Source organism: Aquarana catesbeiana, linkage group LG06 (genome assembly GCF_042186555.1).
Source record: "Aquarana catesbeiana isolate 2022-GZ linkage group LG06, ASM4218655v1, whole genome shotgun sequence".
Classification (NCBI taxonomy): Eukaryota; Metazoa; Chordata; class Amphibia; order Anura; family Ranidae; genus Aquarana; species Aquarana catesbeiana.
Window position 1 is genome coordinate 231,416,748 of NC_133329.1, and position 24,763 is coordinate 231,441,510.

Here is a 24,763-nt window from a genome sequence, read left to right on the forward strand (position 1 = left end):
TGCAAAAAAAAATAATTTTTTCATGTAAACAAAAAGTGTCAGAAAGGGCATTGACTTGAAGTGGTTAGAAGAGTGGGTGATGTGTGATATAAGCTTCTAAATGTTGTGCATAAAATGCCAGGACAGTTAAAAACCCCCCCAAATGACCCCATTTTGCAAAGTAGACACCCCAAGCTATTTGCTGAGAGGCATGTCGAGTCCATGGAATATTTTATATTGTGACACAAGTTGCGGGAAAGAGACAAATTTTTTTTTTTGCACAAAGTTGTCACTAAATGATATATTGCTCAAACATGCCATGTGAATATGTGAAATTACACCCCAAAATACATTCTGTTGCTTCTCCTGAGTACGGGGATACCACATGTGTGAGACTTTTTGGGAGCCTAGCCGCGTGCGGGACCCCGAAAACCAAGCACCGCCTTCAGGATTTCTAAGGGCGTAAATTTTTGATTTCACTCTTCACTGCCTATCACAATTTCGGAGGCCATGGAATGCCCAGGTGGCACAAAACCCCCCCAAATGACCCTATTTTGGAAAGTAGACACCCCAAGCTATTTGCTGAGAGGTATAGTGAGTATTTTGCATACCTCACTTTTTGTCACAAAGTTTTGAAAAAAGAAAAAAAAATGTTTTTTCTTGTCTTTCTTCATTTTCAAAAACAAATGAGAGCTGCAAAATACTCACCATGCCTCTCAGCAAATAGCTTGGGGTGTCTACTTTCCAAAATGGGGTCATTTGGGGGGGTTTTGTGCCACCTGGGCATTCCATGGCCTCCGAAACTGTGATAGGTAGTGAAGAGTGAAATCAAAAATTTACACCCTTAGAAATCCTGAAGGCGGTGATTGGTTTTCGGGGCCCCGTACGCGGCTAGGCTCCCAAAAAGTCCCACACATGTGGTATCCCCATACTCAGGAGAAGCAGCTAAATGTATTTTGGGGTGCAATTCCACATATGCCCATGGCCTGTGTAAGCAGTATATCATTTAGTGACAACTTTTTGTAAATTTTTTTTTTTTTTGTCATTATTCAATCACTTGGGACAAAAAAAATGAATATTCAATGGGCTCAACATGCCTCTCAGCAATTTCCTTGGGGTGTCTACTTTCCAAAATGGGGTAATTTGGGGGGGGGGGGGGGGGGGGTTGTACTGCCCTGCCATTTTAGCACCTCAAGAAATTACATAGGCAGTCATAAACTAAAAGCTGTGTAAATTCCAGAAAATGTACCCTAGCTTGTAGATGCTATAATTTTTGCGCAAACCAATAAATATACGCTTATTGACTTTTTTTTTTACCAAAGACATGTCGCCGAATATATTTTGGCCTAAATGTATGACTAAAATTGAGTTTATTGGATTTTTTTTTATAACAAAAAGTAGAAAATATCATTTTTTTTCAAAATTTTCGGTCTTTTTCCATTTATAGCACAAAAAATAAAAACCGCAGAGGTGATCAAATACCATCAAAAGAAAGCTCTATTTGTGGGAAGAAAAGGACGCAAATTTCGTTTGGGTACAGCATTGCATGACCGCGCAATTAGCAGTTAAAGCGACGCAGTGCCAAATTGCAAAAAGTGCTCTGGTCAGGAAGGCGGTAAATCCTTCTGGGGCTGAAGTGGTTAAATTAAACCTTTCATGTAGTCAACATTTTGTGAAATCCAATATCTGTAAATATTTTTTTATTTGCGGTTCTTCATACCTATCTTAGAGAATTATTTGCATAGTTTAAATAAATGTAATATGTTTTTGAGGTGTAGTTTTTCAAAGCTGAAAATTCAATTTTAAGTAGAATGTGTTGGGGCATCCCAGCAAGGAGATCTTCCTTCAAAGTGTTCCTGCCTCTCAAAACTGTCACCCTACGCCCTGCTGGAATTTCTAAACAATAATAGTAAACTGCATTTAATTCATTTTAGAATGTACCTTGGAAATATATTAAATATTAGTACTTGTTTGATATCCCCCGCCAGCAAGTAGTGATGACATGACTCTGACAAGTCCAAGCATGGACAACTCCAGTGCTGAGCTGCTGCCAGGAGGAGACTCCCCAATCAACAAGAGAGCCACAGAGAATCTGCTTGCAAGTTTATCTCAGAATGAGAGAGAAGCTATTCTCAGTGTCCCTGCTGCTCAAAATCCAGAGGACCTTAAAATGTTTGCAAGGTAAAGCTGATGTATATTGTATAGTGAAAGGATTACAATAGGAGGTTTGAGGGAATCTATTTTTCCATGTTATTGCCTGTAAATATAGTATTTTATATTTACTCTTACAGTCAGCAGGTGGTGAGTCCTGGTATTTCAAGGTTTTTAGATCGCTGGGTTACTGTCACAGACCTAAATAGCAGGATCTAAATGACTCAGAAGGGCACACCACCCTCCTCCCTGTACATACAGTGATAGTCTGCTGTTGCACTCAAGAAGTTAAAAGCTATTGCTGGGGTTTCTTATTAGATAGTCTAGTTTGAAACTTTAGCACTCTGTATTAAATGTGTATCAATTTTGCATTTTATAGAAATATCATGTGTAAAATTTCAGTTTATACAATATATTATATAATTTGTATATCTCATGAAACCTATATTTTATGCATATCAAGTGTTGAAACCAATTAAATGTATTTGATGCATATTAAAACAAAAAATACAACAAAGACCCAGGACTGTTGAGCAGTTAGAACCCTATATCAGACAAGAATGGGACAACATTCCTCTCCCAAAATTCCAGCAACTGGTCTCCTCAGTTCCCAGATGTTCACAGAGTGTTGGTAAAAGAGAGGATGCTACACTGTGGTAAACCCTGCCCTGTCCCAACTTTTTTAAAACATGTTGCTGCCATCAATTTCAAAATTACCTTTTTTTTTTTCTTAAAACGGTACATTTTTTCAGATTAAACACAGATTTCAGACAGCGTCCCAGCTTTTTTGGAATTGGGGTTGTGTATATATGTGTGTGTGTATATATATGTGTATATATATATATATATATATGTGTGTACAGCCCTCAAAAATTCCGCTCGCATTTTGCAAGTGGATTTTGCGTGCTGGCGAGAAAGGGCTGCCAGGGAGTGTGGGGGGGGGGGTGTCAGCACCGCCGGCAGGCAGGTTGTATGGGACCCGTTCTCCCAGCGATTGGAGGGGAAGAGAGAGGAGAGCCGCCGCCCGGATGATCAGAGCACGGGGAACATAACGGCTTTCATTTCAATAGCTGTGTATTGCCCGCCGCGTGCCGTCACATACAGCCCCTCCCCCTTGCCCAGGCACTTTGATAGACAGATCACCCGTCCCAGGATTGGACAGGTGATCTGTCTATTAAAGTGCTAGGACAAAGAGGAGAGGCTGTATGTGACGGCGCACGGCGGGGAATACACAGCTATTAAAATTAAAGCTGTTATGTTCCCCGCGCTCTGATCATCTGGGCGGCGGCGGCTCACTTCTCTCTCTCTCTCTCTTCCCCTGCACAGGTAGGCTGCATTGGTGGAAACGGGCAGGCTGCGTTGTTGGGCACGGATAAAGTTGTTGTTAATATTTATTTTTATAACTTAATTCTACATAAAACATTTAAGTATCATTTCATGAGATAATTTATGAGGGCGTGTTTAGGGGCGGAATTAGAGGCAGGGTAGGGGTTGGGCGGGACAACTGGCGGCGAGTAACCCTTGAGGCCTGGCTAGTAGCTCAGGACTTTAAATTTTGAGCCCTGTATGTTTATGTATATGTGTGTGTGTGTGTATGTATATATATATATATATATATATATATATATATATATAAATAATAGATAGATACATAGATATAAATATTTACTGTATGTGTATATACTCTCACCGGCCACTTTACAAGGTATGCCTTACTAATGCCGGGTTGGACCCCCTTTTGCCTTCAGAACTGCCTTAATTCTTTGTGACATAAAAAAGAAACAGAGTGCACAGGCTCCTAGTGCAACACCGTTTAACCGGTTCCTGACCAGCTCAAGTGTATATACTGCAGCACAATGGCAACGCTGGGTGAAACCCCGTAAAGGGTACATCTTCCCCTTTAAGAGCCGCTAGACCACGCACAATCGCGTGCATGAGAGCCAGCACAGGGATTTTGTGTGTGTAAACACACAAATCCCTGTTCTGTAGGAACAACGATAGGTCGATACTAAGTAGGAACAACGATAGGTCTCCTCCCCCAGTCAGTCCTTTCCCCATACAGTTAGGACACATCTAGGGAACACACATTTAACCCCTTGATCGCCCCCTAGTGTTAACCCCTTGATCGCCCCCTAGTGTTAACCCCTTACCTGCCAGTGACATTTGCACAATAATCGGTGCATATTTACAGCACTGATCGCTGTATGAATGTCAATGGTCCCAAAAATGTGTCAAGTGTCCGATCTGTCCGTCACAATGTTGCAGTAGCACTAAAAATCACAGATCACCGTTATTACTAGTAATAAATAAATAAATATGCCATAAATCTTTCTCATAGTTTGTAGGCGCTATAACTTTTGCGCAAACCAGTCAATATATGCTTATTGCGAAAATATTTTTTACCAGAAATATGTCGAAGAATATATATTGCCCTAAACTGATAGAGATTTGTTTTAAAAAAAAAAAAAAATTGGGGGGATAAAAAATATTTTTTTTTTTTTTCAAAATTGTCGCTCTTTTTTTGTTTATTGCACAAAAAATACAAACCATAGAGGTGATCAAATACCACCAAAAGAAAGCTCTATTTGTGGGGAAAAAAGGGCGCAAATTTAGTTTGGGTACAGCATTGCATGACTGCGCAGTTGCCAGTTAAGCGCCTGCCAGCCGCCCGCTGAGTGGCTTCCTTGTGCGAGCCGCTTTAAGGGGTATAGAGGGCACGCGCCCTCCGTGGTAATGAGGAGCCGATGCGCGCGCCCGGGGGCCCCGATGTCCATCGGGCACACACGATCGCTCCTGACAGAGCCAGAATGAGGATCTGTGTGTGTAAACACACAAATCCACTTTCTGACAGGGGAGAAGAGACAGATCGCGTGTTCCTAGTATATAGGAACACCGATCAGTCTCCTCCCCTTGGCAGTCCCACCCCCCCCCCACAGTTAGAACACACTGAGAGAACACATTTAACCCCTTGATCGCCCCCTAGAGTTAACCCCTTCCCTGCCAGTGACATTTATACAGTAATCAAGTGGCTATTTATAGCTCTGATTGCTGTATAAATGTCAGTGGTCCCAAAAAAGTGTCAAAAGTGTCTGATCTGTCCACTGCAATGTCGCAGTCCCGATAAAAATCACAGATCGGCGCCATTACTAGTAAAAAATAATAATAATAAATAATAATAAAAATGCCATAAATCTATCACCTATTTTGTAGGTGCTATAACTTTTGCGCAAACCAATCAATATAGGTTTATTGCAATTTTTTCTTTTTTTTTTTTTTTTTTTTTTTTACCAAAAATATGTAGAAGATTACATATCGGCCTAAACTGAGGGAAAAAATTAGTTTTTTAAAAAAAATTTGGGGATATTTATTATAGCAAAAAGTAAAAAATATTTAGTTTTTTTTCAAAAGTGTCGCTCTTTTTTTGTTTATAGCACAAAAAATAAACACCACAGAGGTGATCGAATACCACCAAACGAAAGCTCTATTTGTGGGGGAAAAAAGGACATTAATTTTGTTTGGGTACAACGTCATTCGACCGCGCATTTGTCAATTAAAACGTTGCAGTGCCGTATCGCAAAAAATGGCCCAGTCAGGAAGGGGGTAAATCCTTTAGGGGCTGAAGTGGTTAAAGCAACGCAGTGCCAAATTCTAAAAAGTGCTCTGGTCAGGAAGGGGGTAAAATATTCCAGGGATGAAATGGTTAAGTAAAACAAGTTATAGATAAAAAAAAAATACATTCACAAGGGTGTGTAGATCCTGAGCATCCATGCTTGTCTGTGTGTATCCCACAATGGCTGACACTCTGCGCATGGTCTCCACTAGAGGATCAGAGAGCCGACAGTGGTGGGTAATGGATATCAGCGTGCAGCTGCCGACAAGCTGGTCCTTTCCAGAGATCCTCCAGCCACGGGAAGGCTGGGCCCGCCTGCATGGTCTTGTGACTCGGGGCAGCACCAGCAGACAGGGGACACTTGTGGTTGCCAGGACAATGCGTTTCAGAAGGCGTGGCCTCCTTCAGGTCAGCCCTGTGTTGTTCTAGGAGCCCTTTTATGATCTTTTGCCAGGGTTGGGAGTATAAACACTTGTAACGCCAACTACTGTTACATAGTTGGTGAGGTTGAACAGAGACATCAGTCCATCCAGTCCTACCTTTGAGGTGTGTGTGTATGTGATGATGTCAATAGTACATCGTATGCCCCTGTATGTTGTGGTCGTTGAGGTGACCATCTATTCGTTTTTTTGAAACTATCGACACTCCTAGCTGATACCACTGTTTGTGGAAGACAATTCCACATCCTTAAGGGGCACACAAGGGGAAGGAACGGGATGAGGTACCAGTTCCACCCAAGGAAAAAGAATTCTTCAACAAGGAACTAGCCAAATAGCAAAAATATCAATAAATTTATTTTAGAAAAATAGTACCACATATACACCAAACAGAAAGTCAAATACTATGACAATAAATGAGCCAAAAACCACCACTGAAAAAAAATATTAAAATAGACAACGTTGCCTAAAAACAGGACAACACACAGATGGCCACCACTAAGCACACACATACACCCGGCTGAATCAATAAATGGAAGGAAACATGACATTGCAGTCTCATTAGTATATGTCTAAAAATTACTGGTGGGAGTCAGGGGGTAAGTGTGTGCAGCCGTTGATGAAGGGAGTCCGCCTTGCAGGGTGCCAGTAACAGACCTAGGTAAACCTAGTAGTATGGATCATGGGGATAGCTGATAATAGCAATTGCAACTAGGTATCCCACAGTGGCTGGTAATGTGGGTTAGATGCTGTGTAGAGACTGTGCGTGGATGAAGATAGGAATGTGCCTGCATCGGTAGTAATCACAGCGTGATTGCTGAGCTGTGAGGGGGAGACACCAGTGTTGCTGTAGTGACAACGGTCACATATTAAAGAAGTAAGCAGATACAGTCTCACCGATCCGTAGACACCGAAGTACAGCAGGCATACAGGGCATTCCAGTCCTACTCAACCATCTCAGGCAGTGCGGAGCAGCTTAATCCTTCTCAGACCGACTTGATGTGGCTCATGGGTCTGTGTGGATAGATACCAGCAGGGATTATGGGGAGTGGAGGCGTGTTGAGGCGTACTGCCTGTGTGCAGTGTAGGTCAACATCCACTTCCTGGTTCCATGCAGCGGGGCTTCACAAGAGGGCGGACGGGATACCCAGGGCTTGTGGGTGGGTCAGTGTGTATGCTAAGTTGAGCGTGATGGCGTCATGCTGACGCGTTTCATCCGTCACAGGGATTTCTTCAGAGCATTCCACATCCTTACCTCTCTGACAGTAAAGAACACTCTACGTGGTTTATGGTTTAACTGCTTCTCTTCCAACTTTAGTGAATGGTCGCGTGTCTTTTCAAATTCCCTTTCACTAAATATAAATATTTTTTCCCCTATGCTAGGGTCGCCAGTACGATATTTTTACATTGATATCGTACCCCCTCTCAAGCGTCTCCTCTTCTGAGAGAATAAGTTCAATGCTTTTACTCTTTTGCCATAGCTGAGATCCTCTATTCCCTTGATTAACTTTGTCCTTCTCTAGGCTCTCTCCAGTTCCAGCACATCGTTCCTGAGGACTGCTGCCTAGAAGTGGACAGCATACTCAAGATCCGGCCAGACCAGGGTCTTGTAGAGTGGGAGAATTATCGTTTTATCTCTGGAGTAAATCACCTTTTAAATGCATGCTAATATTCTCTTGCCCTTGCTTGCAGCAGCCTGGTATTGCATGCTATTCCTAAACCTGTCATCTACTAGAACACCCAGGTCCTTTTCAAACCTAGATTCTCCCAGAGGTTCTCCCCCAGGCTAGTAACTTGCATTCATATTTTTGGCACCTAAATGCATTAGCTTACATTTTTCAACATTAAACCTCATTTACCATGTATTTGCCCATCCCATTATTTTGTTTGGGTCTTCTTGCAAGGTTTCAACATCCTGTGTAGAAGTTTATTGCCCTGCTTAACTTGGTATATTCCACAAATATTGAGATTGAGCTGTTTATCCATGCCGACAGACCTCAGTTTGTACAGTAAACGCTTGTGGGGAACGGTATCAAATGCCATTGAAAAATCCAGATACACCACATCCACAGGCCTTCCTCTGTCTAGATGGCAGCTCACTTCTTCATAGAAGGTTAATTGATTGGTCTGGCAAGAAAGATTCTTCATGAATCCATGCTGATTACTGCTAATGATACCGTTCTCATTACTAAAGTCTTGTATATAGTCCCTTATCCCCCCCAATAACTTGCAGGCTATTGATGTTAGGCTAACTGGCCTGTAGTTCCCAAGGATATGTCTCAGCCCTTTTTTAAATATTGGTTCCACGTTGGCTTTTCTCCAATCAGCTGGCACCATTCCAGGCAGTAAACTGTCCATAAAAAGGACCCCCTCGGGTGTAAGCCATCTGGTCCTGGTGACTTATTTATGTTTTGAGTTTTTCAAGTCTATTTCTGATTCTGGCTTCTGTTAGCCATAAGGGTGCTTCCTGTGGCGTGTTATGAAAGTTAACATTACAGTCTTTGTTACTGTATACCCCCGTTTCCTTTGTGGAGGCTGAGGAGAAGAATATATTCAAAGCCTTCGACTTCTCTCTGTCATTTGTAGGCAAATTCAAATATCATCCTTTATGGGGCCAATATGTTCTGGCCTCGCTTTCTGACTGTTTACATACTTAAAGAATTTCTTGGTTTTTGTTTACTCCTTCGCTATGTGCCTTTCGTGTTCTATCTTGGCCGCCCTGATTTCACCCTTACATTTCTTATTGCATTCTTTGTAAAGTTGCATGCTAACAATGACCCCTCAGCCTTGTAATTTTTGAAGGCCTTTCCTTTGGCTTTTATATGCATTTTTACGTAGCGGTTTAGCCACCCAGGATTTTTTTTTTTTTAGCTCTTTTAACTGCTTGCCAAGAGAGCACACCGATTTCCGTTGGCAGAATGGCACTGGTGGGAAAAAGGGTGTACAGGTATGTCTCCTTTAAGAAGCGGTGCTGCAGGCGTGCGCCCACCGCGGTCTCCATGACCACGGGTTCTGCGGACTCTATGTCCGCCGGGTGCCCGCGATCGTGTCATGGAGAGGTAGAACGGGGAGATGCTTTTGTAAACAAAGCATTTCACCGTTCTGCCTAGTGACAGGACAGAGATCACTGCTCTGCCATCGAGAGCAGTGATCGCTGTCGTGAGGTGTAGCCCCCCCCCCCACAGTTAGAATCACTCCTTAGGACACACTTGACCCCTTCACCGCCCCCTAGTGGTTAACCCCTTCTCTGCCAGTGTCATTTACACAGTAATTAATGCATTTTATAGCACTGATCACTGTATAAATGACAATGGTCCCAAAATAGTGTCAAAAGTGTGCAATCTGTCCACCTTAATGTCGCAGTCCCGATAAAAATCGCAGATTGCCGCCATTACTGATAAAAATTTATAAAAATGCTATAAATCTATTCCCTATTTTGTAAACGCTAGAAATTTTGCATAAAAACCAATCAATTTACGCTATATTGTGATTTTTTTTTTTTTACCAAAAATATGTAGAAGAATACATATCGGCCTAAACTGAGGAAAAAAATTGTTTTTTTTATATATTTTTGGGGGATATTATAGCAAAAAGTAAAAAAATATTGCTTTTTTTTTCAAAATTGTTGCTCTTTTTTTTGTTTATAGGGCAAAAAATAAAAACCGCAGGGGCGATCAAATACCACCAAAAGAAAGCTCTACTTGTGGGGAAAAAAGGACGTCAATTTTGTTTGGGTACAACGTTGCACGACCACGCAATTGTCAGTTAAAAGGACACAGTGCCGAATCGCAAAAAGTGCTCTGGTCAGGAAGGGGGTAAATCCTTCTGGGGCTGAAGTGGTTAAATGTATTACCCGTTGGTATACCCTGGCCCTTCCATAGGAAACACATGGGCACAGTTTAAATGCAACTTACTAGTAACTAAAAGGAACATTTAGTTTTCTTAACCCTTCATTGTTGGGCTATAACCATCAGTGCTTAATGCTACCGCTGTTGGAAGACAGCAAGCATTCAGCGGATTATGTACCAGGGTTTCCTATGGAGAGAGCGGCTTGTGCGCAGCTTGTGGCTGCACGCTGATATCCTTCACCCACCACCCTCAGTCCTCTGATCGTCTAGTGGACACCATGCCCAAAGAGCTGGCCATTGTGGGAAACACACAGACACGCATGGACGCTCAGATCTACACACCCTTGTAAGTGTATTGTGTTTTTATCTGTCATTTGTTTTAATTAAATTGTGTTGCACTAGGAGCCTGTGCACTCTGTTTCTTTGTTTTTACAGCCCCCAGTGCCCTGTTGACTTGTGGAGCTGCATGGTTATGTGCGCACAAACTATTTAACCCTTTCTTTGGCAGATTGCATAAACTTTTGACTCTTCTCATTCTGGTTTTGGGATACTTTTTGGACTATAGCACAAGTATTTGGAGCTTTTTTTTATGTTGGCTTAATTTTTTGTGGCATAGATTCAACAAGGTGTTTGAAACATTCCTCAGAGATTATGGTCCATATTGACATAAAAGCATCATGCAGTTGCTGCAGATTTGTCGGCTGCACATCCATGATGCGAATCTCCCATTCCACCACATCCCACAGGTGCTCTGTTGGATTACGATATGGTGACTCTGGAGGCCACTGGAGTGCAGTGAACTCATTGTCATGTGCAAGAAACCAGTTTGAGATGATTTGAGCTTTGTGACATGGTTCACCAACCTGCTGGAAGTATCAATCAGAAGATGGGTACACTGTAGTCCTAAAGGGATGGACATGGTCAGCAACAATATTTAACTAGGCCATGGCATTTAAACGGTGCTCAGTTGGTATAAGGGGCCCAAAGTGTGCCAAGAAAATATCCCCTACACCATTACACCACCACCAGGCTGAACAGTTTATACAAGGAACAGCTGGACCCAGCTGTGAACACCTTGCAACTATCTGGCCTTTACTCCATCTTGGCGGGCTCGGTGCTCTAGCATACCTGATGATTGGGTGCTGATTTGATCATTTGTGTATCATTATGCCATGTTTTATTTTTTGATGTATAACTGTCCCCCCTTGGGATATGTTTTTTAGACTTGTAAATTAATAAGATTTTGTTGGATTTTACTCCTTGTGGTATACTTTCCCATTACTCTCTAATCTACCTATAAAGTCCTTGTTGCTGTAATTTCTCATTCGTTCAATGAAAAAGCTCCATTCTCTTGACCGTAGGGTTATATCTTCCTCCTTTCAGGAGAGACTAGGCAGAACATGCACTGCATGTGAAAAAAACAGAACTATACAGTTCCGCCCAGGGGGCAGTCCCTCTGATATAACCCCTCAGCCTGCCTCCTGCAGCTCAGTTTTTTTTCTGCCTAGCAAAGGAGAAGGACCTAGGCTCCCTATCTGGACCATTGGTCCTGGGGTTTTTTCTGGATTTTGCCTTTTTGCGCAAGATTTTAAGATCCTGTGATCTTCTATCAACAGCCGGCTGGGTGATAGGCTGGATAAATATAGATACTTGTAATCTCCCCAGCCTGGCCATCGAGCGTATGCAGGCCCTAGCTACACGCTGGGTCGGCCAAGACATGCCCTTCAGGCTCCAGGGGCAGCCGGTGAGCTCAAAGCTCCGGGGCACACATATGACCGGACTACGGATGTCTTTGTCACAGTGTGCCGTGGCCCGCAGCCACTCCGTACTGCTCGGGTGTGGGTCTGTGATGGGATGTCCCCAGCTCGTCCGGAGGGTAAATACAGCTCTTCCTGTCTCGGCAGGACTGAGCAGCTGGGCATTCCCTGGGAGGTCGATTAGGGGGTCCCTCTTCTCCCTTTCTTCTCTCCCTGCTCCCCCCCCCCCGTGGGGGATGCTGCAGACTAGCGGTATGTGTACCTAGGCAGGGGTCCTCCGGGGGGTTCTTATCTCTGATGGGGGGCTGGCTGTCTGTGTCCCTGATGCTGTGTTTCTGGGTGTCTGTGGGCTTCTGTGTGCTGCCGCCATAGCGCTGTTCAGCGCCATTATCTAGGTACATCTCTGTGTATAGTTGTGATGTCGGCCATCTTCTGTTAGCCATGTGAAAAACGTGGGTGGCGGCCATTTTCCTGGAGCTCGGGGGCCATTTTCCCTGTGTTTTTGTCCTATATACAGGACGCCCGGCGGCCATTTTCTTGTAGCCTGGCGCGCTTTTTCTCCACACAGCGCTGTTCCCTGGGCTCAGAACAGTGCCGTTTTCGTTCCAGGACACCTGTGCATTCTCACAGGATACAGCCAGCAGCAGCAGCATGGCACAGCTCTCGGTCAGGGTGGTGAGTCCTGTGGTGGGAACCCCTCAGTCTGTAGCAGCTAGGAGGGTGGGACTATACACCTTGTCCTAAGTCCCCAAGGGTGGCAGACAGGAAGGGGCAGCATGGCGTCAGAATTTGGTATTTCTTCCCCAGATCTCCCTGCAATTGCAACCGGCTCACCTGCAAATAGTGCGGTGCCTTTGGACGCTTTGTCGGCGGTCCTTGAATCGTTTGTTGCCCGGGTGGAGACGGCGTGCGGGCGCAAGGGGGGTAAGAAACGGCCCCTGCCCCCCCCCCCATCCTCCGGGGAGAGCTCTGATTCAGACTCGGGCCCCGCAGTGACTGGCGGCCCCTGTCTGATGTGTCAGAGGACGCTGACCAGGGCCGATCGGACAGTGAGAATGATTCCGTGTCCGGGTCTGCGCAGGAAAAAGCGCTAGTTGGAGCACTTATCACCGCTGTGCGTGATACCCTGAAAATACAGAATGCGGCAGGATCCTCTGTTGAGGTGGCGGTCCCTTTTGGGTCCTGTAAGCCAGCCCGTACACCTAAGGTGTTTCCGTATCTGACTTGCTTTGATAAGTTCATATACAAGGAATGGGGTAGCCCGCAACAGACCTTTTCGGTCCCAAAACGAATGGCGGTGCGTTACCCCTTTGAGCAGAGCCTTCTTAAGAAATGGTCAGGTCCCCCGTTCGTTGACCCCCAGTGTCCAGGTTAAACAAAGTAACCACGATCCCGGTAGAAGGGACTCCTGCATTTAAGGATCCTACCGACAGGAGGGCCGATCCATTTTTACGGTAGCAGGGTCAGCGCTACGACTGGTACTGGCCACGGCATTAGTGTCGCAGACCCTTACTGAATGGGCGAAACTATTGCACCGTGAATTGGAGAAACAGCAGTCTCCTCCTGTCTGCGTGGAACTAGCAGACCAATTGGTGCAAGGCCTTAAGTATGTCTGTGATGCGGCCCCGGATACACTTCCTTTGCTCTCCAGAGCATCAGTATCAGCAGTGGTGCTGCGGCACCTGATATGGCTGAAATGCTGGTCTGCGGACCAGGCATCTAAAAAAGCTCTGACGGATTTGCCTTTCCTTGGTGAACGGCTTTTTGGAGCCTCGCTAGATGACATTATTAAGAATGCCACGGGTGGGAAGAGCACTTTGCTCCCACAGTCCAGGAAGGGTAAGGAGCCACGCCGCAGGCAAGGGCCCTCCTTTTCCGCTCAAAAGAGGCTTTTTCGTCCCGTTACCTCAGGTAAATGTTCCCAGTCCGACAGGGCGACTACTGAGCGACAGAAGCGTCCCTGGCCTTGCAAGCCCGCGAGCAAAAGTGCTACCGCATGAACGTTTGCCCCCGCCCAACACACAGGTGGGGGGGTCGCCTTTGGGAGTTTGCAGTTCGGTGGGCCTCTTGGCTGTCTGACAAATGGGTCTGCGAACTGATTTCATCGGGCTACAAGATAGTTTCTCTCTTGGCCACCAAACAGATTTTTTCCCTCCAGCATACCCTTATTCCCGGCTCGCCAGGAGGCCCTGTTTGGGGCAGTAAGGGACCTGCTCAGCCGCGGGCTGAAAGTGCCTGTTCCAGAAACGGAAAGGTTTAGGGATTTTATTCCAATCTGTTTGTAGTCGCCAAAAAGGAAGGGGTACGTCCAATCCTGGACCTAAAAGCCCTCAATTTCTTTGTGAAAGTACAGAGGTTCAGAATAGAATTAGTTCGCTCCGTAGTCGCTGCACTCCATCAGGGGGACTCTCTGGTGTCTCTGGATATCCAGAACGCATACCTGCACATACCCATATGCCTCAGGCATCAGAGGTTTCTGTGATTTGCAGTAGGGGAAGACCACTACCAGTTTGTGGCTCTCCCGTTTGGTTGGGCTTCAGAGTCTCAAAGTCTTTATCAAGGTATTGGCTCCAATTTTGGCGTTGTTGCGACAATGTGGGATTGCAATCCTGGGTTACCCAGACGATCTCCTTCTGAGAGCAGCTTCCACCTCAGAATTAAGGGAGGATGTGGCGATCACCATGCACACTCTACAAGAGTTTGGGTGGGTGTTGAACCTCAAGAAGTCAGTGCTAGTGCCGACTCAACATCTGGAATACCCAGGCTTACTGCTGGACACCGTGGAAGCGAGAGTGTTTCTCCCTTCAGACAAGCTGCAGACTCTCAGGACCGAGGTGAAGCGGTTGAGGAGCCGCAGGTGGCCGTCGCTGCGTTTCTGCATGCGAGTTCTGGGCCTTATGGTGGCTTCCTTCGAGGCGGTACAGTACACCCAATTTCACACCAGAGTCTTGCAGAGGGAGATATTGTCGAAATGGGACAAATCTCCGTTAGCCCTGGATCAACAGATTTGGGTGAGCCAGTTAGTCAGGGACTCTCTTCTCTGGTGGCTGAGATCTCTGGCCCTTCGGTCCGGGAAATCGTTCCTACCTCTTCATTGGACGGTGATCACAACGGACGCCAGCTGGGGTGGAGTATTGGGAGTACAATCGACACAGGGCCTCTGATGGAGGGAGAAATCCCAGTTACCGATCAATGTGCTCGAGCTTCGAGCGATCAGGCTATGCCTCTCCACATGGTCGATGAGACTACAAGGACGTCCAATCAGGATCCAGTAAGACAACTCCAGGGCGGTGTCAACAATCAAGGAGGAACGAGAAGCTCGGCCGCAGGGCGGGAGGTCGCTCACATCCTTTGGTGGGCAGAGCGACATGTACCGTCCCTGTCGGCTATATACATCCCGGGAGTAGAAAACTGGCAGGCGGACTATCTAAGTCGTCAGATGCTGGACCCAGGAGAATGGACTCTGCATCCGGAGGTGTTCAGGCTTCTTTGCCTGTGGTGGGGCACACCAGATGTGGACCTTCTGGCCTCTCGGCTCAATCGAAAGGTGCGAAGGTTCGTGTCCAGGACAAAAGATCCTTGGGCGGACGCGTCAGACATGTTGGTGGCTCCATGGGAGCAGTACCGGCTGATTTATGCCTTTCCTCCGCTCAGACTGTTACCACATCTGCTCTGCAGAGTGGAGGCCAAGAGGATTCCAGTCATATTGATTGCCCCGGATTGGCCACGGCGTCCTTGTACGCCGACCTGATACGCCTGGTGGCGGATGCTCCTTGGCAGTTGCCGGTGTGGGAGGACCTCCTATCGCAAGGTCCGATACTTTACTTTACATCCTGCTTTACCGTTGCTGGCTTTAATGGCGTGGCTGTTGAAAGCCAGGTGCTAAGGAGCCGAGGTTTGTCGGACTCGGTCATTTCCACTATGCTGAGGGCAAGGAAATCTTCTTCCCGGAAGATATATCATCGTACATGGAAGGCTTATATGTCCATGTGTGAGGAGATGGGGTGACGCCCAGGTACTTATTCGGTGGCTAGAGTCATGTTGTTCTTACAGCGAGAAGTGGACCAGAAGTTGGCCTTGAGCACCGTTAAGAGACAGATTTCAGCTTTGGCTGTTTTTTTCCAACGACCCCTGGCGTCTCACTCGTTACGCACTCGTTGTTACGCACTTTTGTGCAAGGGGTTCGGCATGTAGTTCCTCCGGTGCGTCCACATCTACCCCTGTGGGATCTGAACCTGGTGCTGTCGGCGCTTCAGAAACCGCTGTTTGAGAACATCAGGGAAATTCCCTTGTTGACCCTGTCTCAGAAAGTGGTCTTTTTAGTGGCTATTACATCTGCCAGGAGGGTTTCAGAGCTGGCGGCCTTGTCTTGCAAGTCACCCTATCTGATTATCCACAGGGATAAGGTGGTGTTGCATCCACGACCTTCTTTTTTGCCGAAGGTGGTTTCCGGCCCTCCACCTCAATGAAGATATTGTGTTACCATCTCTGTGTCCTAAGCCGACACATCCTAAAGAGGTGGCCCTCCATTCCCTGGACGTGGTCCGGGCTCTAAGAGTATATCTGTCTGCCACGGCTCCCTTCCGGAAGTCAGATTCACTGTTTGTTTCGGTGGCTGGTCCGAAAAAAGGGCTAGCGGTCTCGTCGACTACCATTTCCAGGTGGATCAGACAGATCGTGGTCCAGGCTTACGCCTTGAAGGGGCAGGTGCCCCCTTTCCTGTCACAGCCCATTCCACTAGGGCAATTGGGGCTTCTTGCGCTTTCCGACATCAAGCGTCAGTTTCCCAAGTGTGTAAGGCAGCAACTTGGTCATCCGTTCACACCTTTACCAAGTTCTAGAAGGTTGATGTAAGCGCATCTTCGGATGCTTGCTTTGGCCGCAAAGTTCTACAGGCGGCCGTGTAATGTTGCAATTTACATTCTTTTCTTTTGTTGGACTAAGTTCATGTTGTCCATGCAGTTTGATGCATTTGTCGCCCGCAGAATGTACTTTGGTTAATTCAGAGGGTAACTCCTCCGTTTGGGGAGCACTTCTGGTTGTGGATGAAGTTCTGTTTTGCTGTTCCCACCCCTCCTTATGACACTGCTTGGGGACGTCCCTACGGTCGAGAGAATGGAGCTGTGTCCGTCAATGAACGGAAGAGAAAATAGGATTTTTGTACTCACCGTAAAATCCTTTTCTCTGGTGTTCATTGACGGACACAGCACCCACCCCTCCTTTTGATAACGTTATACTGCTTGTTGACATACTGAGCTGCAGGAGGCAGGCTGAGGGGTTATATCGGAGGGATCGCCCCCTGGGCGAAACTGTATAGTTCTGTTTTTTTCACATGCAATGCATGTTCTGCCTAGTCTTTCCTGAAAGGAGGAAGATATAACCCTACGGTCAAGAGAATGGAGCTGTGTCCGTCATTGAACTCCAGAGAAAAGGATTTCACGGTGAGTACAAAAATCCTATTTTTTTTTTCTCTATTTGATACTAGCAAGGTGTACCTATTAAAGTGGCTGGTGAGTGTGTGTGTGTGTATGCATATGTATGTATGTATGTATGTGTGAAGAATTTGAAGAAAAAAGGCTTGGACATTTTAGGCACGGCCAGACAGTAATTGTAGAAAAATATACTTTTATTATACACATAGAACAATTATATATTAAAATGCACATTAATGAATCATATACTAATTAAAATAATGCAACTGTATATAACTGATTTACAACTACATGGAATCTGGAAGATGAGAATATCATTCCATAGTGGCAGTGGATCCAAGAGTATAGTTATATTGCAGTACAACGATGTAGATTTGGTCTTGGCTCTACATGTTACGCACCTTGCGCTTCTTCAGGAGCATCAAAATTACTAACAAAATTTGGAAAATAAAAAGTTAAATAAAATACAATATAATATAGTACAGTATACATATATATTTTAAACACAATACAATTCATAATAGGGCACTCCGCTTCACATATCCCTTAGATGGCCAATCTACAGCGCATACAAATAGACAGGACAAGCAAACCAGACAACTATGGGGGCGTACATAACATAATAACTAGTATAGTCACAAAGTATAAGGAAAAAACAGTGACAAAGTGTCCACAGCGTTTATAGAGTATAAACTGCATTTGGGGAAAGGGAAAAGGGACAGGGGATGGGGTGGGGGGGGGGGATTGGGAAGAAGGGGGTAAGGGGAAGAGGAAACAAGGGAAAATGGGGAAGGACGGGGGGTAGGGTGTTTGGAAAGGGAATAAAGGAAAGGGAAACCAATTGGTCCATTGTTACTAAGCTGTGGAAGAATCAAGTATATTTGACTAGAATATATATATGGTAATGTCACCTTATTTAGTAAAGAATTAGTACTTACTATATAATAGAGAGTATAAACTCACAGCTAAGAAAAAACCAAAGTGGACAGAGTGCAGGGCAGCTGCTGAGGGGTCCGGTAGTCCCATCAAATAGTCTATTTGGGTATAAAGAATCTATGGCAAATAACAGCAGACAGAAAAAGAAATCGAAAAAATATTTGTCCATGTCTAACAACATTCAAGGACAGGATTAAATGTATCCAGAACTCTGGTATAACAAATGCACCAGTTCAGTAGATGACAAGCAGTTAAGTGTGGGGGGAAAAACCGTAGAGAGATAGGGGATTTTTTTGTAGAGATGTTTGTGTCAAGCCACCAACAGCATCTGAGAAATATCCCAGTTATAAACAGACCCTAATGGGATCCTTACTGAGGAATAGTTATCGCTACTAATTTAAAGAGGGGGCCAACAGCATCAACCTCCCCACACAGCCCAAAATACCAGGTAGACCACTGAATGATCTGGGGGTAAAAAGGATAACGAGAGGAATATAAGTACGATTACCGAATCAAACTGATAGAAATATACAGTGGGGACGGGAAGTATTCAGACCCCCTTAAATTTTTCACTCTGTTATATGGCAGCCATTTGCTAAAATCATTTAAGTTCATTTTTTTCCTCATTAATGTACACACAGCACCCCATATTGACAGAGAAAAACACAGAATTGTGGACATTTTTGCAGATTTATTAAAAAAGAAAAACTGAAATATCACATGGTCCTAAGTATTCAGACCCTTTGCTGTGACACTCATATATATAACTCAGGTGCTGTCCATTTCTTCTGATCATCCTTGAGATGGTTCTACACCTTCATTTGAGTCCAGCTGTGTTTGATTATACTGATTGGACTTGATTAGGAAAGCCACACACCTGTCTATATAAGACCTTACAGCTCACAGTGCATGTCAGATCAATTGAGAATCGTGAGGTCAAAGGAACTGCCTGAAGAACTCAGAGACAGAATTGTGGCAAGGCACAGATCTGGCCATGGTTACAAAAAAAATTCTGCTGCACTTAAGGTTCCTAAGAGCACAGTAGCCTCAATAATCCTTAAATGGAAGATGTTTGGGACGACCAGAAACCTTCCTAGAGCTGGCCATCCGGCCAAACTGAGCTATCGGGGGAGAAGAGCCTTGGTGAGAGCGGTAAAGAAGAACCCAAAGATCACTGTGGCTGAGCTCCAGACATGCAGTCGGGAGATGGGAGAAAGTTGAAGAAAGTCAACCATCACTGCAGCCCTCCACCAGTCGGGGCTTTATGGCAGAGTGGCCCGATCGAAGCCTCTCCTCAGTGCAAGACACATGAAAGCCCGCATGGAGTTTGCTAAAAAAAAAAACACCTGAAGGACTCCAAGATGGTGAGAAATAATATTCTCTGGTCTGATGAGACCAAGATAGAACTTTTTGGCCTTAATTCTAAGCGGTATGTGTGGAGAAAACCAGGCACTGCTCATCACCTGTCCAATACAGTCCCAACAGTGAAGCATGGTGGTGGCAGCATCATGCTGTGGGGGTGTTTTTCAGCTGCAGGGACAGGACGACTGGTTGCAATCGAGGGAAAGATGAATGCGGCCAAGTACAGGGATATCCTGGACGAAAACCTTCTCCAGAGTGCTCAGGACCTCAGACTGGGCCGAAGGTTTACCTTCCAACAAGACAATGACCCTAAGCACTCAGCTAAAATAACGAAGGAGTGGCTTCACAACAACTCCATGACTGTTCTTGAATGGCCCAGCCAGAGCCCTGACTTAAACCCAATTGAGCATCTCTGGAAAGACCTAAAAATGGCTGTCCACCCAACGTTTGCCATCCAACCTGACAGAACTGGAGAGGATCTGCAAGGAGGAATGGCAGAGGATCCCCAAATCCAGGTGTGAAAAACTTGTTGCATCTTTCCCAAAAAGACTCATGGCTGTATTAGATCAAAAGGCTGCTTCTACTAAATACTGAGCAAAGGGTCTGAATACTTAGGTCCATGTAATATTTCAGTTTTTCTTTTTTAATAAATCTGCAAAAATATCAACAATTCTGTGTTTTTCTGTCAACATGGGGTGCTGTGTGTATGAGGAAAAAAAATGAACTTAAATGGTTTTAGCAAATGGCTGCAATATAACAAAGAGTGAAAAATTTAAGGGGGTCTGAATACTTTCCGTTCCCACTGTACATTGCCATGCTGCAAGCCAAAGATACCTTGTCGCAGGGAGCCCCTCATCAATACCAGCCGCCACTGTAATAGCACACCAAATGCGTTTTACAAGGTAAGACGCTGTAGCAGCGTGCATAAGTATGCATGCCCCGCCCGTAGTCAACTAATCAGCATTATGCCGAGGTGACATCATCCGAACCGGCTGTAAATCATCACTGCGCATGCGCCCGAGACAGACCCACGCCTGCATCTCGGCCAGGGGAGATGAGACAGCGCAGGACGTAGGTGGTGGGCAGGCAGTGATGTAAGAGGTGCAGATTGGGGGACAGCGCCCTCTAGCTGATCCTCCCCGCGCCACACACCACACAGTGGAATGTGTAGGATGTGGGGCTGGGCGGCTGCATAGTGCTACAATAGAGCCAGTACCCATCATAAGAGTCACTGAGATATAGCCACCAAAAGGAAAGGGGAAAAAACGGAGGGCCACATTAGACAACATTAGTTACACCATAAGCTAATCTAATCTAATATCAAGTTCGCAATCTGAATGTCAGACATGTTCAGCTGCAATCATCTGACATAATTAAAAGAAACAGATGATATGGACAATTAGAAGCATGAACACAGAGGTAATAATCATTACCAAATTTGAGTGTTTAAGCAAGGACAAGAGATGTACCTAGTATCAACATAGTGATAAAGACGGAAACAACCCACTTATTGCGATTATGATAATAAGAACCGGATCAGATTTCCCAGGGATCGTCAAGTAGATAAAGTACCACTCTGTGCTGATACAGTTACTATCTATTAATATATTTATTTTATATTCTAATCCTTAACTTGTGTATGTAACACAAATACTCCCACTGTCAGTCAATGTCTGGTAACGATCCAGTACAGAAAATGTGATGAGCTCTGACTGGCCTTTGTAAGAAATGAATTTCTTCAGTTTGCGTCCATCTGCTGTTAATTTTCTACTATGATTTGTTATGGTGTAGACAGAATAAAATCCAGTGCTATCATTTACATTAAGTGACTTTTGCCAGAGAATTAAAACTACTATTAAAAGATCAAGGGCATTTCTCATGAATCCCTAGCAGAGTTTATCATTAACCTTTACACTCCACCTTACCTACACAGTTTATATTTGAAAAAATAAATAAAATACATGGGCATTTATTGAATCCCTAAAAATCTGTGCTAGGTCACAAATTGATATATAGCAAGCAGCCACTTAATCAACTGTGATACCAGCTGTGAATAATATAAATTCAAAATAATAAGCAGTGCTAATATAAACTTCAGCTCAATAAAAATACATAGTGCAAAAGTGTCAAAAGTGGCAAATGCAACCAAGAAAATTATTGATGTACATAACGTGTATGTGAAGGGTCCTCCAATTGTGTGAAAGCAGCCTAAAATATCCAGAAACTGCAAATGAGGTTGAATGATGAGATCCACCACCGGACATACTCAGCATTTGCCTCTTACCAAATGTGATTAACCAAAAATTATAATGGTCATATGCGCCTGTGGTACAACATAGGAAGCCAGCATCAGATGAAAATGATTGCCACTTGGTCACAACTCCGATTATTTTGAGATATAAAAGAACAAGCCAACATAGAGAAGTCCCTTTAACCACTTCAAGACCAAGCCTATTTTTGACACTTTGCTTACAAGTTAAAATCAGTATTTTTTTTCTAGAAAATTACTTAAAACCCCCAAACATCATAAGTATTTTTTTTTTAGCAAAGATCCTAAAGAATAGCATGGTGGTCGTTGCAATATTTTATGTCACACGGTATTTGCGCTGAGGTCTTTCAAACAAATTTTTTTTTGGAAAAAAATACACTTTTTTGAATTAAAAAATAAGAAAACAGTAAAGTTAGCCCAATAGTTTTTTTGCATATTGTGAGAGATGTTATGCTGAATAAATAGAAACCTAACATGTCACGCTTTAAAATTGCACGCACTCGTGGAATGGAGACAAACTACGGTACCTAAAAATCTCCATAGGCGACGTTTAAAAAATTTTTAACGGTTAACTGTTTAGAGTTACAGAGGAGGTCTTTTGCTAGAAATATTTCTCTCGCTCTAACGATCGTGGCGATACCTCACATGTGTGATTTGAACACCAATTACATTTGCGGGTGCGACTTGCGTATGCAATTTTTTTGGTGCGCGAGCTCGCGGGGACAGGGACGCTTTCAAATTATTTCATTTTTTTTTTCTTTATTTTTTGTTTAACACTGTTCCTTTTAGAGAATTTTTTTTTTGCTGTCACAAGGAATGTAAACATCCCTTGTGACAGTAAAAGGGAGTGACATGTACTCTTTATGGAGGGACCCCAAATCCCTCCTTTGCACTTCAAAGTATTCAAAATACTGACATTTTTTTTTAAATCGGCGCCATTGGCAGCTGGGTAAACCGTAAGTGATGTCGTAACGTCGATTCCGTGTTTTTATATCGGAGACCCGATCACAGCCGTTTCCGAGACAGTTTTTGGGCATGATCAGTCATATTTTCAATATTAATGCCAACATTTCACAATTTCTGCCAGGGTATGCAAACTTTTGAGCATGACTGTATGCTGGCTTCCTATGTTATACCACATGCGCATATGACCATTATAATTTTTGGTCCATCACATTTGGTAAGAGGTGTATACTGAGTGTCCGGTGGTGGATCTCATCGTTCAACCTCATTTGCACTTTCTGGATATTTTATGAAATTGAATTGAAATTGAAAGACTCTTCACATACACTTTATATACATCACTACTTTTCTTTGTTGCGTTTTCACTTTTGGCCTTTTGGAATATGTGTAAATACATGTGCATTTATGTCTGGTCATGTCACCTCTTCTTCTATATGTGGTGGGGGCAGGATGCTGCAAGAACTGGTACCACATTGCATCACTTTCTGCAGCATTCTCCCAGATCAGTGTGATGACGTGCCCACGGTGGGCAGGTCCATGCCAGCATGGGATCACAGGAAGTTGGGTGATTGACATTTGGCCATCAATCAACCTGGAATACAAATGGCGCTGGGACTTGGAGAATCTCCAAAGCTCTTGTCAGGATGTCACCACCTAAAAAATATGACATATTTCAGGTCCTAAACATTAAAAAGAAAAATGGCTGCACAAAACGCTTATCTATTCCCTTGAAGCTACAGTATTTTATCACTTTACCCAACTTTTAACAAGTTGAAAAAAGTATTGATACCTGTATTTTAATTTTTTTCTAATTTAACGTTCTAGGTTACTACACTATTTTCGAGGCCGGCATCATCTTGAAGAGATCATGTACAATGAGAACATGCGACGCTCACAACTCTTGATGCTGTTTGATAAATTCCGCAGTGTGTTAGTTGTGACAAACCATGAAGATCCTGTTATATCTGTTTTTCAGTCTGTCTTTCCTTAATCAGTGTGCTGAAAACCAAACACATGTTTTTGTTTACTTTTTTACATATTTTAATTAATGGAAACAAAACAAAAAAAAACCATCTCAAGCGTAATATGTTGAATAGGTAATTCACTTTATTATCTAAAGAAAACCTGTCACAAGGAAAGCATGAAAGCCACAATTTGTCAACTCCATTTGAAAAAGCTAGCTATTAACTTTTATTTCACATTTCTGATCTGCATGCTTGTTCCTGGTCAGCTGCTCAAAGTATTAAAGTCTACAGGACAACAAAGCATTTAGGCAACTAGCATTTTCAAAAGTAGACCAGTTCATGAAGAAAATAAAATCTCAATACACTACTTGCAGCCTTGGAGATCATGCTAAGTGTCAGACAGTTTGTTTTCATGGTCTTAAAGGTACCCCTCGGGTTCACTGTTCTAGGTAAACACCATGAGAAAACATGTTTAAACACAAACAATCTTGGTATAAGGAGTCTTTAATTTGCTTTTTTGTATGTGAAGTATGAAATAAAACTGTGACAAACCAGATGGGAGAGTGCACGTATCACCCTTTTCTTCATATTGTATGCATGATTTTCAGAAGGTTGGCAATGACAGCACTTTTTTTTTATCCCCATAACAGGTTTACTCTAAATTGATTGATTTTCTTTGCCAAAGATTGCTAGCTATGAGAGTTAGTTGAAAGATTAAAAATCCAATCCAACATTGATGCAATTGGTTGTTCAACATATAATTACAATACATCAAGTTTTTAAAGCAACTTTTTCTTTTTTCTTTATTTTTAAAGCGTGCAGGCAGGATTAATAGTTACTGAACATTTGGGGTACATTGTGAAGAATTTCCAACCCTGAAAGAGTATGTATTTTGATAGAGGGGAGGGGTTTAGATTCCCTGTACGTTTTTTTTTTTCCCTATAATACCTCACTAAGGTGATTCTCCTTTCTCTATTGCTCATGGCAACAATTGTCATTGATGTGAAATTCAAACTTTTTTACAGTTGTCACCTTAAAGGGGATGTAAAGCTTT

At 43.8% G+C, this 24,763-nt stretch overlaps 1 protein-coding gene across 7 annotated transcripts in view; it reads left to right on the forward strand.

Moving 5' to 3' along the window:
* NPRL3 (NPR3 like, GATOR1 complex subunit) overlaps positions 1–24,265 on the forward strand; it is a 309,508-nt gene extending 285,243 nt beyond the window's left edge. For all 7 annotated transcript variants that reach the window (XM_073633030.1, XM_073633034.1, XM_073633032.1 and 4 more), the window contains 2 exons: positions 1,968–2,160; positions 23,570–24,265. In XM_073633030.1, coding sequence (XP_073489131.1) covers positions 1,968–2,160; positions 23,570–23,735 — 359 coding nt within the window. In that variant the 3' untranslated portion in view covers positions 23,736–24,265. The remainder of the gene's footprint in view (positions 1–1,967; positions 2,161–23,569) is intronic.
* The last annotated feature ends 498 nt before the right edge of the window (positions 24,266–24,763 follow it).